Source organism: Indicator indicator, chromosome 8, assembly GCF_027791375.1.
Source record: "Indicator indicator isolate 239-I01 chromosome 8, UM_Iind_1.1, whole genome shotgun sequence".
NCBI classification, from domain to species: domain Eukaryota; kingdom Metazoa; phylum Chordata; class Aves; order Piciformes; family Indicatoridae; genus Indicator; species Indicator indicator.
This window is the reverse complement of record NC_072017.1, coordinates 24,981,642-25,001,513: the sequence shown is the minus strand read 5'-3', so window position 1 is coordinate 25,001,513 and position 19,872 is coordinate 24,981,642. Positions and strand designations below refer to the sequence as shown.

Here is a 19,872-nt window from a genome sequence, read left to right as displayed (position 1 = left end):
TACTTTCCATCCTTCTGCTTACCTTAAGCAGCAGTTCTGTAACCTCATAGTGTCCATATGAACATGCATTATGAAGAGGGACAAGACCACTGTATGGAAGAAGACAAATGACAAATTTATTTCAGCAGCATTTTCAAAGGAGGAGGAATGATCTTCTTTCTGCTGATAAACAAAAATCAGACCAAACCTAAAATATTTAAATATTCAAATATATAAAAATTAATATTCACAAACTAATACACAAATCTAATCTTCCAAAACAGCATGCTACTTACAATACTGTTGGTTTGGGTTTTGGTTATTTTTTTTGTTCTAATAGGACACAGATGTTTAGTCTACCACTAAGATTAGCATTAATTTGCTTTGAAATTATCTTTCCCTAAGCTATTAAGGGGGGGTAAAGTCACATTTCACATTCAATTTTCTCAAGAGAAGATAGTGTTCTGTTTCTGCATAAATACAAATCTTTATTTATTTAAAATGCTATGTGAAAGGCAAAACTCTCCAGATAATGCTAACATAACTCCTGGGTATGTTATGAATATGTACAAATATCCATAGAAAGCATACTGTAATTGCTGCTCCAAATGGTGGAATGACCTGATTTTATGCCTTTTTTTTTCCGTAGAACTATTTAACTATGCAAGATACTTCTAAGAGTCCCTGTAATTTTTGTATTACTGGAGGCCATACCTAAAAATGACACTAATACAGTAAATAACAAGGATCTAGTCACAAGCACAAGATGATTCCAAATAATAAAAGAGTCGTGTAATGAAAAGGAGACGTGAAGAAGATGATTATTAGGGAGGATAAAAATAGTTTAATTTAAACAAGACAGGCTTGTTATGGTTTAACAAACTAGTATGCATAACACACTGATAACAATAACCAACCTTTCACTGTTTATGAAAAATACAAAATGATTTCTAGAACTGCAAAATTAACTCAAAGGGTGTTAAGACAGCAAGTACTAGAAAATAGGGTGAACTTAATTTTAAGGCAGATGCTCCCAGAAACAGCGTTGTACTTACCACAGGAGAGAAAAATTTGAGGGAAATTTTTCTGTTATTTTCCATTGTTGCTTTTCTTAATTATAACTTATGGGTATATGTGTGAGACAGAGCACTCAAAAAATCTGCCATCTTCCAAAACAAAGCCTTCAAGGTCTCATCAACAAAGGCAGCTAACGCAGCAGTCCAGGTATCTACTTCTGCAGCACATCCCACCTTTTCTTTTGAGCACATTGTGACTTTGTGTGCAATAGCACTAAGACAAAAAAAGGACCAAGGGACAAAGACCTGCTTCCTTGGCTGTGGCCCTCTTCAGAGCAATCAGAAGTGATGACCATTTTGAAGATATGGCACAGTCCATCTGGACTCTCTTGAAGCTATCCCATTGACGGGAATCTAACAAGTCTATAATATCAATGTAAACTAATTTAACTCCATAGACAATAAGTTACATTTATTTGTAGCACAACTGCTTATAAATTATGCATAAGTAAGAAATAGCAAGGAAAAATGAAACACCATACTGATTGTAAATGTGATGCTGCTAAAAAAGTGAGAGCTTTGTGGGATGTCAGGCACATCTAAGTATGTTTGGGTTGTTCAACACGAAGTGTATTATTTTTCCTTTCTTTCCTCCTCTCCCCATCCACCACTCAAGTTCAACTTGATTACATGTCATGATTTTCATAATTTCCAGTCTCATCAAAGCACCTACACTGGAATTTTCTACCATGTGATGCAGAAATTTTGGAAAGAGGCACGGTACCTAAAACTTGCTTAACAATGTTGGAGCTACCTGAATAGATTTACTGCGCTTTTTTCTTGATTTACATAATGTCTCATACTGCATTTCACTCTTCTAAGCAAAACATACAGACAAAAGTGCTACAGATAGACAATCTTCAGAGTTTGGAACTGCTTTGGGAAAGAAAGGGGAAGAAAAAAAAAGATGAGCGCTAGGATCTTAATTTAAAATCTCTTTAACACTAGGCTGGACTCAGCAGAAAATAAAGATACAGAAAGTGCCTCAAGTTTGCTAATGGAGGTGGAACACACAGTACTAATCTTGCCTCTATGGACTCTGAATATAAAATGCTTGCCTTAAGCCATGGGTTAAATTTCTACAATGCTAGGATTAAGTCTTCCTATCAGACCATCAGGAAAATCATCATCTTAGATTTCAGAAACATATGGCTGAGAGCGATGTACAACACATATGATTCTTTTGTGTACTTTCTGTTGGTATCTTAGGTAACTACCATCCATACTGCAAAAATAGTTGTATCTTCTACTATATCTTAACTTTTGCTTGCAACAGCAATCAAGGTAGGTCTCCAAGAACCACTAGTTATAAGCACGTGAGCATTATTGATGTTACTTGGAATTACATCCATATAGATGTGACAAGACAATGAGACTACAGATACATTTTTCAATGCACATTTTGTCACTAAGCCCATGTATCTTCTCCCCATTATCTTCCCTAAAATACTATTAGTCCATGATTTTACAGGGTAGTCTATGCCTGAAAGTAAAGAATAAGGTTTAAAAAAGAAAACTAAAAGTGCAACAGATTCGAAACAAATGCAATCACAGCTAATCTGTTATTTAGGTTCTAACTAAAGTTTACTTATGATGAAGCACACTTAGACTTTAGAAGAAAATGCTGCACTTTTAGTCAACTATTTGATATTATGCTGCCATGTGAAACAAGAGAAATAATTAATCTTGATTAATATAAAACCACTGCAGCAAACTGATATAAATCAATTATTTTCACGTACCCTTTGTCTTTTGCGTGCACATCTGCACCATGCTGAAGCAGAAGTTGGACTATTCGAACTCTGTTGTAGCCTGCTGCTAGGTGTAAAGGAGTGGACTGTAAAATAAAACAAAACAAGATGAAGAATGGAAACCACATAAATTTGAAGTCCTGCACTTGCTCTCATTTAAGCACTCTTCATTTCTATTGCACATTGGATCAAGATAAGTTATCTTCCCTTCTGTGATTAAGCAAATTATTAAACCAAGTAGAGATTACTGTCAGCATTAAACCATCATTATACAGCATTACAACTAAGACCTCACATGCCACTATTATCAAGAGTTAAAAAACAAAAATCAAGACAAATAGTCCCATGTGTAGTAAAGGAGTAGAAGGTGCTATATATTCATAAATAGCATAGATTTCTAGGAATTAACACATGACCAGAACTTGGAGTAGTCTCTATTAGGTTCTCCTGTGGTCTCAAACTTTTGCTACTTTGCTCAAGAACGAGTAACAACTTTAACACCTACCAAGAGTCCAGTGTGCCATAGAGAGGACACAGCTTGTACTGTGAAAAATGACAGCATGAGGCATCTCTAACAAAAACATCTGGGTAAGTCAGTTTATTTAGGAAAACAGTTCTGCAAGTTTCCATGAAACACGTCTTCAGAATTATCTATACTCAAAATAAGGACCTTGAATATTTCTAACCTGAAGATCCCTAAAGCATCTCAAAAGTATAAAATGCCACCACCACTGAAATGAGTCAAATCTCTAGGATCTATTATTCTATTTCAGAAAGGCTTCTACCACTGAACTAACAATTTGGACTGATCCAAAAGGTGTTACATTCTTTTCACATCTGCCCCTATTATAAAATATCTGACTTCTGCATATCAAACACTAATGAAGAAGTGGATAAAGATTATGCCACTGTTGACATTAGCAGAATGCTTCAGTGCTGTTTATTCTGACAACTGCCTTGGTTTGGTTACTATATCCAGTTTTATCAACTGAATTAATGACTCTGAAAACATGTAAGAAATTTGAAATGGACTGTAGAAAAGTCAATCTATTGAAAGGTCTAAATACCAGACAACACTGGAACAAGCACTGAATCTTTGGAACCACTGCGGTATGCTTTAACCTCACTAAAATTAAACTGCATCCATTCTTGTCTGCATGCTACTTCCAAAACATTTACGGCAGGCTTCCAAGACGATGCTTTACTCCTATTAAACATTATTAATAGGGATGTTCTCAGTAAAGATCCATCAATGAAGTCATGTTCACTGTTAATATAAAAAGATGATACAAAGACCTGGGGCTGTGCATTTTGTATTTCTTGGGCTATTAGACCTGCACTTGCCAAATAACTTCATAAAAAAAACCACTCAAAACATTTCAAGCTTATAGTTGCAAGACAAATGGCATAAGAGAAGCAAACCAGTGACATCCCAAGTCTTCAGACAACTTATACCCCCTTCCACCTTTCAGAAAGGTGAGCTACTTGTTCTTCTTCAGCAAGACCACACAGACACCAGTCCTACAAATGGACGTGAATACCATGTCTTCCCCAAACCACCAGGAATTAGTTATTTAGCTGCAGGCAGATGTCTGATGTCTCATGTGCTTGCCTTCTGATTCACAACAGCTTCAGGGAAGCTGTGTGCCATGCTAGGACTGTCTCTTCAAGGAGGAGCTAATAGATGGTCTCTATGCACATCCCTAGAGATGGGGCTAAGGTCCCCACCAGTTTGCATGCATTAACTCTGTAATTGTAAAACATGTAACTTGGAGGACAACAGAGTGCTGGATTCAGGCAGAAGGCCAGAGACCTCTTGACTGAATATCAGGCAGGGCTGAACATGGATGCAGGTCTGTGGAAGCAGCAATCCTGGAGGATTGCTTCCACCTGCATCCAGGTCTAGTGCATCAGAACCCACTGGTCAGCACAGCCAGTTGCTCTTTAGGTTGGCTAAGAGGCTATTAAAAATGTTGCACTTACATACACTTCAGGAAGGAGCAAGAAGGAAGGCCCCACACTTCAGATGTTTTTAAGGACTTACTCTCTCATGAGAAAGGACCTTCATCAGTGCTACAGATTTAATAGTTAAAAATACATTACAGGCTTGTATGCTAATTACAGAAACACTCCCTGAAAGATAATGTGTTACACAAACTACTCATTATGAGATTATTAGCCCTTGGGGAAAAAAATAATAAAAATCAAATGAATGAAAGAGATCGATGTTTAAAATTAACGTGCTATTTACACAGCTCTAGAAAAGTAGAAACTAGTTATCTCAAGCAGCAGCATTGTATACTGCACCTGCAAGGTATATCAAACTAATTGCTTAATATTAAGAAAAGAGATTTAATTTAGCTATCAATTAACCCCTCCTCCCATGTCTTGCAATACCTGGCAAGAGACTTACTAACAGGAATCCCTTGAGGGCTCTCATCTTCCAAGACTCACATTCACAGTTATCAAGCAAATCACACTGTCTTACTTGCTACTGTAATTAAAGAGAGTACAACTGCACTTTTATTAAGTGAAGAAGACCCTCATGTGAGATGCTCACTTTAAAGTTTTACGGCAGCTGTAGCTGAGTCAAAGCATGCACTGTGCATTTCAAGGAAGATCACTATACACAAGATGGCAATCACTGTCATCTTGTATACCTACAATTTATGCTAAAGCAGGTATTTTTGCCTGCAGTCATTTTGAAAATGTGTTGCCTGGGAATATGAAAAATGCATTTTTAGATTAAAAAAAATGCACATAAAGCAGTTGGATAGTTTTTTGTTGAGCCTTAGGTATTCTCGCAGTGCTTTGTTACCAACAGGTGATTTAATGATCCCTGTTCAAGGTCAGCCACCTTGGAATTGCTGTCCCTTTTTCACCTGCATCAAACAAAAGGGTCTCTGAGGAATTACTGGAGCTGCAGGCTGCGGAGCTGCTTCTACTGAAATGAGAAAACTGGTTTCAACAAGTTGTCCACAGGCTACATGGGAGAGCTAGCTTCAAGCACCATCTGTTTCCCTTCCTATAGTGCAAAAGAGTCTTCAGCAGCTCTTAGATGGTAACATTGCCACAGTCTCAGACGCAAGCTGCATTTTCAGATTCAAATTATGAATTGACCATTTTATGGGCAACTATAAATTAAGGGATCTTATATCATCTGTTATCTGTATGATCAATAACAGCTACAGACATGCAGCTACAGATCTGAGTGACCAGTACTAGGCTGCACCTCAGTAACTATTAAGAACTAATATTGCCTGTTCTTCCTACTACCAAAATCTCTAAATGCTACCCAATAACAATCTTAATCAAAGCATTTCTCATTCTCAAGCTTAAATCAACCAACAACAATCTTTTTAACATACATGTAACATCATACATCTAATTCACAACACTATACAGTGATTTAGAAATATCAATATTTAATTTCATCTTCTATGGGAATAATATTCTCACAATAAAGAGGCAACACTCTGATTTTGAGAGCCAGCTCTGGCTTTGACATAGCTACTCTCACATTCAGATGGATATGAACCAGTATGAGTGGCTCTTAAGACAAACAAGCATGAAAAAAGCAGAAAAATATCTAAGGACACTGTTACATTTATTGTTAATTCTACTACCATACCCTTCTGGCAAAGGATATTTAAAAAAATTAAAAAAAAAAAAAAAAAAAGAAAAAAAAGGAGAAAGCAAGGATTTTTAAATGCTTCATGAAGACTTTAATATATGCGATTTTTTCACCCTGTCTATAATTAGCTTCAGGTTTGGCAGCTTTAGAAACTGCAGGTATGCAGAAAAATACCAACTTACTTTTGTCATACTCTAGTTAGACCATGCAAACCACAGAGAGCAGTAGCAATAAAAATATCTTACACTTCTGTAGTTTGTCTCAAAAGCTCCCTTCAAAACAGTGTTTCACCTCCTATGAATTAAGGGAAGAGCAGAGAGGTTTCTAATTGCAGAACTAACCTTCATTTCACAGTTCTGCACAAAACTTTGTTTTGAAAGATGCCCTGACTCCTGGCATATTTCAATCTGGCACACTAAAGAAAAACCTCTAAGCAGGCAAACATCTCCCTCTTCACTGGGTTAGAATTTATGATAGAACCTTTCTTTCCAGTTACAACAGTCTGTGTCTGCTGGATGCTGCTCTTATAGACTTCTCTAAAATGACTGCATCCATCATGTGTACATCAGGAAGACAATCCGGATGTGAGTGGAATATCTCCTGTCGCCACTTATTGTTCTGATTAATGGGGTAAGGAAACAAGCTGCAACAACATCACAATCTTGAAAAGACATTCCTGAACTATTCCACTGTGGAAATAATCAGGATTTCCCTTGCTGCCTGAATACCAGCCTGCATTCTAATTTTAAGTAGTGTGCCCATCTTACATCTTCATTTTTAGATTCACTGGTAAACTTTATTTGGAAAATCTCTCATTGGCATTTGTCTAGGTGGTGCCAAGACTGGACATAGCATCACATACAAAAAAAGATTCCTTCTAGAAAAACATATTTTAAATAACATAAAATTAATTATTTTATATTCATGCTACAATGCTCTTGCACACTAGGTACTAGAGAAATAAAAGTTCCTTAATCTCGGCTAGAGAATGCTGCTCTTAGTGAACAGGAAAAGGGCTGTGCTTATGTTTATCTGCCATGTGGCTTGTCAGGCACCCAAAGTGTGCAACCTCCTTGCTTATAGCATTATTGAGTTATTTAATCTTGCTGCTGACAATTGTGTTTTAGGGACAAACTTAGAGATGCTGCTTCAGGAAAACATGTTCTGTCAGATGGCTGACTGTAGATGAGCTAGGTGCCACAAGTTTAAACTCTAGAGAGAAATAAGCACAGTGATGAAGAGATTAAAATCAACCCACCCAAACACACCACAAATGCCCCCTCCCCCAAAGGAGAATCATGAAGAAAAACAAAACAAACCAAACCACAAAAAGCCAGTTCCTAAGGACAAGGAAAGCGTGTAAGGAAGACAATTCTCACTCCACTGTGTCTCCAGTGGTCATTTAACTGCTTCATTTTCAGAACACAGCCAATAGTACTTAATTGGACTGTTCAACAGGACATACTTAGTATAGTAAAAATTAGAAAAACATCACATCAGAAAGCACTATGAAATTTGTAACAGCTAACAATGTGCAAAATGAACTGAGCAGCTCGCCAGTGTGGAATCTGCATGTCACACAGTAACTTAATTTAGAGCTCTAGTATATCAGATGAGCTTTGTAAACCAGCAAAGACAAAACCAGCTCAATTTCACATACACAGCAGTGCTAGAACAGAGCATCACTGGGTGAGAATGAGGAGTGAAATGGGTGATATGGAGAGTAAGAGTGAAATGTTTGCATTCCTTTTCATTCTGTCACTTGGCAGAAGGAAAACAAAGAAGTCTGCATTAAAAAGAAATTCTTCCTTGCAACTGAACACCTTTCAGGAATTTATGGTGGTATGATACCACCTGGATTATCATATAAAGCCCAGAGGGGGTCAGGTATCAGGAATGGCTAGCTACAAAGCATTGAAGAACATTTCTCTCTGTATTCACCTATGTAGAAACCACAGTTAGAATGTTATTTTCAAATTAGTGGTGGACATATCCAGACCAAGCAGATGTTCATAAACTACAGGAAAAGATAAGAATGTATAATAAAAGTGAAATTAAAAGAATTAACAAAATTGCCAGAGAGTTAAAAATCACACGGAAAGCAGAACAAAAATACTCAAATACACTGACAGAACAAGCTCTCATTTGGAAAAGGTTTACTTGGGTGACAGACCAAGACTCTTCGACTCCTAATCTCCAATGAGTATTCAAATCTATTCCCTCTTGAGGGCTGTCATGGCTGAATTACTGACTACTAAATGTTTCTCTAGTAGATCTGACTTTGGGAGACAAAAATTTCTGATTACATCTCTGAGCTTCAAGAGTGCATCACGAGATTTAGTATCAGTTCTACACATAAACACGGTGATCCTGTTGTACTCCAAGTCGGGCTAAGTGTTGATAAATAAGAGGCAAGATATTTACAACAAAAGATCTCTCTTGTTTTTCTTTAATCACAGAGATGCCTGCTTTAGGGAAAGGCAGAAAAAATGACAAGCATATATTGCACAGGGGTAGACAAATAACTAGAATGTCTCTAGGAGGTATGAAATGAGGGAGGAATAAGAAATGAGTGCTTTCACTTTTCTGCTCAGGAACTCTGTCACTCCTCCTGCTAGCATAGAATCAGTGCCACTACAGAGAAGGCAGGTGCATGGAGACAAACAAGATATGCCCAAAAGCAGAAGTGGATCAAGGGCAGAAGTACCTTTCCTGACAGGAGAAAAATCATGGAAGTACTGCAGGACCACACAACTGAATAAAGTTTGATCTGCAGAGGTGGGATTAAGGTGGATGTTTTAAGATGATGATGTAAAATAAACTCCAGAAGGAAAACCCAGTCAAAGGCAGGTTGTTAACCCATGTAAAAAGCTGTTCTCTCAATGGTAGCTATAAAAAAAAAGAAAATCCCCCAAAACCAACCAACCAACCAACCAACCAAAAAAACCCCACCCCACTCACACCTCAAATTGATTACCTCAGAGAAAAGGAAACAAAGTCAAACTTAAAAGTGCATCATTACCTTGCAGAAAAAGGGCTAAAAGAAAGGCTTGAAGAAAAAGGGATACTTTTTCAGGGATACAGAAGGCAGCAACCATGTTTGGAATGAACTACAAAAGCCAAGACCAACCTAATCCATAAGCAAAAGCAGGTATGGCAAAGGGATAAAGGAATCTCAGCTCCCTAAATATCAATTAGCTTATTTCCTTAACAGTTCCATCTAAGTTGCAGCCATTACTTTCACAGACTGACCTAGAAGCAGAGACTAAGAGAAGAATGATAAAGGACTGAGAAAGACACTTAAATCTTTAAATGGGAACAACACCTTGACCTCTGATCTTAGAATTTCACAAACAGTAGGTCCCAAAAATGAGACACTGGTAACCTCTGCCTAAACAAGAATTAAAATGCAACACCTCCCCCACCCTTCACCCTCCTGAAAGTCTTCTGTATTTGCATGTATTGCAACCTACCACTGATTTGGTAGAACTGTTCCATAGAGGATGTCTCAGACAAGCTAAGCAATGTACCTCACAAACCCACAGTAGTATTAAAAGATTGTTCCTTTTAAGAATCTCTTCCATTTCTACCTGTAAATGATGAAGGTTTAGCTAGGACTAGAACTGCAATATTAAAAAGAAATTTGGAGCTTCTAACCATGAAGCAGCATTTATAGTTTACCCAGATTCAGAAGCACAGAACAGACTTCTGGCAATACTCATTGACATGGGGAGATGGACTTTAAGATGGATTATATGAGAAGCAAGAGTGCATACTGTTTCTTTAGTGATAGATGTTGACAACTGAGGGAATAGAGCCTTGCTGAGCTACATCAAGGTGAAATTACAGTAAAGACCCACACTCTCTTCTCCTAAGGGAATGCTGCTAATGCTATTCAACACTTGAAAGGAGATGTATGCTGCCTTGAAAGGTATGGCAGAACAGCATGGAGGAATTACTTAAAGTATCATTGTATCCAGGCTGGCCATTTTTGTTGCTTCTTTTCATCAACTGGAATCTGTCAGAAATGCAAGTCAAAAATGCACAAATCTAAGGTGAGACATGAATGGCTCTTGCTGAGGCAAAGGCAAAGAGAAGAAACTCCCCCTGCAATGCTATTAAAGTCACGAGAGGGTATTCAAACCTGTAGTACTGCAAGGCAATGCCTGCCCACTAAAGAATAAACTCATCTGGGTTGGTGGACTGAGCACACAGCCATGCAAGACTTTCCCACATCAGCTGCTGGAATTTTAATTTGTTAACTCACACACTGGAAGCTGCGATTCAAGTTTAGTGCATGGGGGAGAACAGATGCTACTGCTGTTGGTCTGAGCAATGGGGCATGGAAAGCCAAGCTTCTGCAGTTTTTGCAAGCACCTTAGCACCAGCCAGCAGAGTCCACAGCCCAAGCGTCAGTCCATCAATCTTGCCAAATTGCAAGCTGCAAATGCTTATCATTCCAGGAGAGCAGGATAAGGCAACTTCCTCTTGTCTTCCAGCATAAATATATACATTTTAATCTGTCCTGTCAGCCAGTGTCAGAATCTATAGAACGCTATTCTTTAATTATCTGCTCAGGCTGCTGTTCTCTCATTTTAATGAAATATTTTGGTGTTGCTCTGGCAGCACAAACAACTGTTAACAAGAGGCTCCTCTACAAACAGCCTTGCCAGTTGACTGGGGAAGGCCTGCACACAATTTTAAAACAATCTGAAGAGTTTGCACACTGGAACACCAGAGAAGCAAAACTGTCTTTTGCTCTTTTATCTCTTCTTTTTCCACTTGCTATCTAAATCTTTTTTTCCTACTACAGTCAACTAACAGTCTTTTATACACTTTTCATGTTTCTTATTATTTTTACTACTTCTCTCATGTATTAACTGTGCCTCTCCTTCCCCTTCTGTCTTGAAACTTTCCAAGTTTTAGTTCATGATATTTTGATGTTATTAAGAAAGAAGATTATCAGAATATATTAATTGGACTGTTCCCTCTGCTAACATGACATTCAAACCAGCAATTCACTCATTTTATTGAAAGCAGGGTTTGAATGAATTCCTAAGAAAAATGTTTGCAAGTTGATGGTATTTCAGCTCCAGTGCTCAGTGTTAAATATCCCTTATTTTGGAATTAAAACACTAAATATAAAATAATTCACAAAATTAAATATACAAAATGCTATTTTTGCATTACAGTGATAATTTGCAAATTTTAGAATTTAATGCCTTTATAATCCTGTCAATTAGACGTCACTCTTCCTTTGAAGAAAAGACTGAAAAATACAGGAAGAAAGGCAGAGAATTTATCTTGTACTTCCTGTTACTATGTTTCAAATTTGAAAAGTTATGGTTATTAGGATATGAATATTCTAAAGAATTTCATCTGTAAGAAATAAGTCTTTTTTATAAGTAGAAGTGTATTACTTAGAAAAGACAACCTCAATTTACTTGTTCATCAATGACACATCCATCATGAATTATAATGCTTTATTTTGGCATTTTCCTCCCTTTTTATCATTCTGCTGAGACCTGCTCAGTCAGCTTAAACAACAGTTTTAGAAATGGTTATGTAAACACACCTCTGCTTGCACATAAGTATTTGTAGTTCTTTTCATTTAGAACTAAGCTTATCACTCCAAGTTACCCACACAACCTACGAAGTCAATGATGGGGCTGTATTAGCAAGTGATAACTGAAGTGCTTAGGGAAATCAGAGATGCAGCAAGGGCAGAAAACAGAAGGTATTTGAGTGACTTAACAGGTGAAATGTTTGGATGCTACCAGCAATTGTTATACAGAGAAGTTGGCTAGAGCAGCAGCAGGAGCAAAGCCACTGAGCTGGTACCAAGTAGACCCTTAGTGCAACTTGCAGTAGGAGTTGCTCTTTAGCAGTGAGTGTAACATACTTAAGATTTAACTTCTCTGCAGGAGAAATGCTTGCTAAAATAATCCAGCACAACTGTGTCAACCTTCAGAAAGTGGAGCTATGAAAAAAATGGGAAGCTCTTCTAACAATAAGCCATAGCTTTTAAAAGTAAGTGGTAGATAAGAGAATGAAGTCCTTACACAACATTGAGACTACTAACTAATAACACCATGGTAATACATATTTTTTGTTAGGAAGAGCTTGACAAAGCAAAAAACAACAGTGTGACTAAGAGCACACAAAAAGAGATTACTAGAACGTTAACCAGGCACCATTCAAAAAGCTGAATATACAAGCTGAAGAGAATCACAAGGACCATAAAGTCCAGCCGATTAAATGCAAAAATGTCATTAGATAGGAAAAAACAGTTTAAGCAATGCCTAGTGAAAGGAATTCAAACCAGCCATAAATCCTTCTTCCAAATGACCAGGAGCACAAAATCCACCAGACAGTCCAGTGGGGCAAGAGGATGCTAGGGCAAGCAATGGAGCTATTTCAGGCCAGAAGTCACTGTGGAGGAACTAAATGAACCCTTTGAATAGTACGTATCTAAGAAGCAGCAAGTAGTTCTCATACCAGGACCCCAGCAAGTAAGCATCTGTGTATATGGGAACACAGTGAAGCTCAGCAAAGAATCTGTCTGAAACTAAATTAAGCATAGAAGAGGTAATGATACCCATAATAAAAATGAACACCAACAAATTGCCAGGACAGGACTGCATTTACCCAAGAGAACACTGGAGAATGAAATAGGTGAATTGCTAGTAGTATGTGACCTTCACTGAAGAGTATCTTGGTACATGCAGATGTGAAAGCTGCAAACCAATAATTAAAATACGTTTTGGGGAATTACAGGCCTGTAATCCTGATGTCTGTATCAGGAGAAATAATGTGTACAGCTAGAATCAGTGGACAACTAGCTAAACACAATCTGCTTGGGAAGAGACAAATAGTGTTAAGGAAAATTCCACCTCTAAAACTCCCAAGAGTTTTCTGAAGCAGTCAACAAGCAGAGGCCCAAGACTAATTCAACTGCTATGGTCTGCATGGGTACTCAAAAGGCTTTTAATTGCAACCTCACCAATGTTTTTAAGGAAGATGATGATAGGTCCTGAGACAGTTGCCTGACAACACGGAGAGATGGGAAATGGTGTACAACTAAATGATAGGTCTAACAACACAGAAATGCCATGAAGTACTCTAACATCACATTCAAAAGTGAAAAGCAACAAGCAGAAGGGTTTACCTCTCAGTAACTCTCATACTCACATGCAGGGATTTCAAGAGGGCAGTGATACCAAGGGTAAAAGTGGCAGCTACAGCATTCACTATTGTCAACCATATCTGCTTTGGCAGGTGGGTTAGACTCGACCTCTGAAAGTCCCTTCCAGCTACTAACAATCTGTGATGCTGTGATATACAGAGATTGAATATGTGTACTCCATGGATTGAGCTACCACATTTCAACTCAACCACAACCTCATCAAGCTGTGAAGGAAAGGACTCTACTCTTGAGATCACAGTGGAAGGAACAGTACCCAACTTCGTAATGCTCTGTAAGCTGACAGAGCCAAATCCTGACCACAGCATTTAGTTAATGTGCATAAAATACTGAATCACAGCTCTGCCCAAATCTGCCAGTTTGACTTGTTTTCTCTTGGAATTAGATGGATAATAGGGTAATGCAAGAAATGCTCCACCCCCTGAAACACCCCTTGTGAAGCATCAAGGATAAATGGATATTAAAAAAACCTGTCCCACATCTTTAATACATTTTAAGGCTTCCTGAAGAGCACAGATTAAGACTTAAACTAGATTTCAGGATTGTTAAAGAACCATACAGAGAGAATGACTACAGACTAGCAACTTCTCTCCAGTTCAGGTGCACAATTCCTATTTGTGGACATGGTAGACTACACTTCAAACAATTTTGGAAGAAAATGAAAACACGTGAAGGGATCCCACTGGACTTTTTGGGAAAAAATATTTAAGATCTCATAATAGAAGCTTAGGTGCAGGTAGATCCATTTTACATTTTATTTTAAAAAGTAGCATCTTTGGCATCCTCAGAGGAGACTGAGGGGTGACTTCATTAATGTTTACAAATATGTACAGGGTGAGTGCCAAGAGGACGGAGTCAGGCTCTTCTCAGTGATGCCCAATGACAGGACAAGGGGTGGAAGTTGAGGCAGAGGAAGTTCCACGTAAACATGAAGAAAATTTTTTTCACTGTGAGGGCCACAGAACACTGGAACAGGCTGCCCAGGGAGGTTGTGGAGTCTCCCTGTTTGGAGATATTTAAGACCTGTCTGGATGCACTCCTGTATGATCTGGTACAGGGGATCCTGCTCTGGCTGGGGGGTTGGACTAGATGATCTTTCAAGGCCTCCTTACAGCCCTAACATTCTGTGATAGAAATTAAGCCAAGTTATCTATAGTGTACAAAGTCAGGGGAGAAATTCTTGCATCATCTACTTTGACCATGCTTGGATGATGGATGAGATGAGACCAAACAGCGTAGGAAAGACCATAACTTGTCACTATTTCTGACATCAATGAATCCTGTGAACTGTATTTTTAAACAAGTAAAATGGTGTTTTAAAGGAAAAGTACAGGTGTGACTATTTAAAAATGTTCTTTTTATGTGTGTTCTGCACTGGACACTTCTGCCCCAAGCACATCATGAATATTACAGCATTTGTTTGTAACCTTTTTTTAAAATGTGCTTTACTACCTAAATCCAGGAAGGGCCCTTAATTTTGAATACAGTCTTTGAATTAAAATATTTAACTCAATAATGGAAAAGTACAGCCATAAGTGAAGAGTGTGCAAGAATGTTTGCATCTGATTTACAGTACTTATTTTCTCCACTGAGGCGCATACTCCCCAATGGAAGAGTTGCTTAAAGGGGACTTTAGTTTATCTTCTTCCCTCCATCAGTCCCCCTGTTTATTGCAAAACCAGGGAAAGACTCTAAGGTTGTGAAGCCATTCATCCAAATCAAAGTTTAGAGTATGGGCCATACAAATATGTTATTGTGCAGCACCAAGGTATCACAGAATAACAGAGGCTTCTACAAATAAAGTCATAGTTCAACCCTCAGCTGCCCTCTTCCACCCAGTTTACTTGGGTACTGAGAATGACTTCCTATACAAGGCAGGATAATAGCATATATTGGTCAGTTCCTCTGAGGCAGCTGGCATTTGATGACAAGTTCTTCCATACCCAGTACAGGTTACTAGTGAGGCTATAGAAGCAACAACAATTGTAGCACTTGCAGAATGCAGCAGTCATTGAACATTTTAAAAAGGATCTTAAATCCCAAAATTTTAAAGCAGCAAATTTTTAATGAGAAATAGATGTGTTCTCCATTCTCCTTCAAACCCCATAAAATCAGCTTGCAGAAATAGGGGAGTGGTTGTTCATACCTTCCTCTAGGTAAGCACATTACCCAGCTGTATCTTTGAGACATGCACACACACATCTGTTCTAGAAATTGATGTTGTGTATACTTATAAGTCCATGTGTTAATTGCTTTCATTTTTGTTACTGTAGCAAAAAAAAAAAAACCCCGATACAATTGTAAAGGTTTACAATGTCACTAGCACGCAATTTCTTCACAAGACTTTCAATATGTGGCATTTTTCTTCAACCCCCAGCTCCTAGAGCCAAGATGATTACAAGAAAATCTAAACCTCTGCTCAAGTCTGTAGGTTTAATAACTGTAAAGAAAGCGCTTGTGAAAACATGGATCGATTGTTCCCTACAGACTCAGAAATTGGAAGGCATACCAATTTTCTTTTGAACTGCAGAATTTTTCATTAAAATGGCTAAGACCAACCAGAATTCTGGAATAGGGGCTGGAAAATCCACTTACCAGCAGCAAATTGGAGACTCCCTGGTAAGAGCCATAACTCACCTGATCTTGTTAGAATTCAATTTCTATTTATCAACCCTTTGTTTACAGGCTGATCTTTCAATACGAACAAATAAACAGAGGAAGCAAGAGAAGGAATCTGCAACCCCATCAAACAGACTGCTACTTGGTGTTGTAACTATCCCATAGCAGGAGTTGAGAGGCATTCTGTCTTCTCCACAAAACACACACATGTAAGACCTTGTGCAGTGGCTGCTTCAGTGAACTACAAATCTTCTCAGACTTGGATTTCTTACATCTGTACCCTGCATCCATGAACCTGGATGATGCCATGCACAGGAAAAATGCATGTCTGTATGGTAGGAAGGAAAGGGCTGAAGAAACAGCCTCAGTAAAACCCAAGAGGCAAGTGCATCTACTATGATCAAAGTTTCATGCAAAGGCCTGCTACTGGGATTCTGCATCCAGGGTTGTGTGCATCTGGTTTGGGAAGGCATAACACCAAGTATTAAGGACTGCTACTGGTTGCTGTTAAGGACTGAAAGATGGGAACAAACAAAGGGGCACTAAGAGCCAGAAAATTACATGCTAGAAATAGCCTTTAAAGAAGCAATTGCTTATTTTTTTTCCCATGGGATCACTGCCTCATCCCCAATGTTGCATGATCCTACACTGGGAAAAAAAATGGAGATGCAATGTTTGCAGGTTCCTTAGTTGGAAAAATTTTTACACTTGTTTCTGATAAGCAAGGCAGAGAGGGAAGGTGCAGGAAGGAAAATAATGTAGTTGTGGGGGAATTCCATCCTGTGCTGATTTCTGGTATTAATTCCTGCCTCACACTGAGCAAATACTTGAGATCAGGCTATTCACAGGTGATGCCATGGTATTCTCTGCTTTTCATATGGTTCATTAAAAAAAAAAATACTAACAGAGTTGCAACAGATCAGTGAAAGCCACACTTTCAAAATATGAAGAATCCACTTGACAGATTGTTCTGTGCTCCAAAGAGTCCCAAAATCTCAGATATCTGTGCTGCTTTGAAAGAGACAAATCTTGAGAAAAGGAGCAAAAAAACCTCTTTTCAGTAACTCCTGATAGGAGGGGATGGGTTCCCTTATACAAAGAGATTTTATTCAACCAATACTCAAGTATTTCAGTGCCAGCATGATCTGAGCATGTGCAATGTAGTACAGGAGCAGGATATTATGTACCAGCAAAAATCCAACTTCAAAACAAATATCCAAGCTCCCACTGCTAATAGGTACCACATCAACTGAATGCAGTTCACTTTGAAACCTTTCACGAAGTGATGTGGGAAATGTGCCTTGAGAGAAAAGTTGTCAGCTGAAATGCTAAACCCAGTGCTTCCTTATTAGCCAGATAATTCTGTATTTAAAAAATGGAAGCAACATAAATTTATTCCTGAAATACCTTTCAAGCATCCACAACAGCTTTCCAAAGGAAATGAGAGGGCTAAGAAATGGCTTCAACTCAGCCTGGAACCAGGATACATTCTATTTTTAAGCCTGTCTCTCGCCACTAACTATTGGACTAGGTAAGCTGCGACTGTTGTAACAATTCAGAAGACAGCTCCCATAACAAAATACAGCTTTACCTTCCAGTAGCAGATACAAACCTGTTTTAAAATAGTCAAAAACCCTTTTGAAAATTGTGCTTGGTTTGGCTGAGATTGGAGTTAGTTCTCCCCATTGCATCTTTTGTAGTGCTCTGTTTCATAGGGGAAGGGTGTTGATAACACACCAGTGTTTGGGCTGTTGCTGAGCAGTGCTCACACAGCACTGAGGCTCTGCTTTTCCAACATCTCCTCCCCAACAGTAGGCTGAGGGAGGGCAAGATCTTGGGAGGGCACACAGCCAGTCCAGCTGACTCAAAACTGACCAAGGTGTATTCCACACCATATGATGTCAGCTCAGATATAAAAGCTGAGGGAAAGAAGGAAGTGTGAGGGCATTTGCAAATGGTGTCTGTCTTCTGGAGCAACCACCAAACATATTGAAGCCCTGCTTCCTGGGGAGCAGCCAGGCATTGTCTGCTGATAGGAAGTAGAAAACAGGATTTTTGCTTGCTTTGTTTGCCTTTGCTTTTGCCTTAATAACTGCTTCTATCTTGACCCACAGGCCTCTTGTTATGCATTTTCCCTCTCCCCAGTCCATCTAAGAAGGAGAGCAACAGTGGCTTGGTGGGCATCTGGCCCCAGCCAGGTCCAAACCACAAAACTTCACCCACAACTGTGTCTTAAGAAAGACACTGAAGTGGGAAAAAGTATTAGAGGGAAAGTAATAAAGGCTGTAAAGCAAGGCTGGAGCTGACATACCTCTACATAGGTAAGACACTTAAATAGGTGTCTTGGCTTTTTAAGAATGCAGAAGTTCAGTACCTTCTGTTAACTTCAATACTACAGCATTCTTCTAGAAGTCATTAATTCTGTAGATCATAAGGACCAAACAGTTTGCAAGATCTCAGAGGCTGGACAATGAAATTTCAGGCCCCTTGGGAATCCACACATGCCCCACACAGTGTGTTTTAATTTGAGTTTTGACAGAGCAAATACCTTATGAAGCAATCTAAACAGAAGTGATGTAACACATGTTTATGTTACATGCAACACTGCATTCCAACAACTCTGACTTTTTAGCGTCCTACAGTCTAGACTTCTGTGCCAAATAAACAGATGCAGTGATGGTTATCAGCACCAGCTGTAAGAGCTTTAGCAGCATGGACTCTGGTCCAGTAGGAATCAGGCTCTGGCTGCAAGTACCATACAGAATGCATTGTCATTGCTATTTCCAACCTGAGCTGGTTTCAAACCAGCAAGCTACTGTTGGAATTTTCTATCCCTTTTATCCATTCTATGGAGCACAACCTCATATCAGATGTGGTGCGTGAGAAACCTAAGAAAACATGATGTTAGTATGCTTGGGAAACAGAAAAGATCCCCAGGAAAAACTAAACAAAAACAAAGAGACACAACCTCCCCTCCAAACAACAACAAAAGGTAAACGACACACAGCAATGAAATAAGCAATATTAGCAATACCCTGACTATTCTGCTATTTAGTCATAGTGCAATGGGTGTTAGACAAATTCAACAAAGTCATACTCCAAAGTATGAAAAAAACCACTACCAACACTTGCTATACAGCAAAAAATAATCATCCATTCAGTACTGGGTCTCAGTTTAATTTCCTCCTCTACAAAGCTAAATGTTTCTCTTCTCAGAATAGTGCTGGGTGTCTCAGAAACATGCAAATCCAAAGAGCACACAAACTGGAGAAGTGTGCGCACAGGAGTTTGCGGCTGTGTCTGTACTGCAGAGCAGGAATGATGCTGAGGATCTCAGGCCACTCTGCAGAGTCTGCACTTCCTGGCCCTGAGAGATGCATTAAGTCTGTGGTCTTAAACTGTTTTTAAGTCTGAATCTTGAAAACTCAAGGAATCTGCAAAGAATAGCTACAGAATCATTAAGGGATTCCAAGACCAACTTACAAAATGGATAAATTCTCAGCTAGTGTAAAGCAGCATAGGTCAATTGGAGACAGCAACACCAGCACAGACTTTCATTTACAAGAACGATGTGCTGTATAGACTGAAAAGCTCACTTAATTTGCAGTA

General features: G+C 38.7%; 1 protein-coding gene across 1 annotated transcript in view; it reads right to left on the bottom strand.

Annotated features, from left to right (window-relative positions):
* Window positions 1–19,872, bottom strand: part of TNKS (tankyrase) — a 120,847-nt gene that overhangs the window by 34,436 nt on the left and 66,539 nt on the right. Inside the window, exons 6-7 of the mRNA XM_054382953.1 lie at window positions 2,798–2,892; window positions 23–89 (exon numbers count right to left, since the gene is read on the bottom strand). Coding sequence (XP_054238928.1) covers window positions 23–89; window positions 2,798–2,892 — 162 coding nt within the window. The remainder of the gene's footprint in view (window positions 1–22; window positions 90–2,797; window positions 2,893–19,872) is intronic.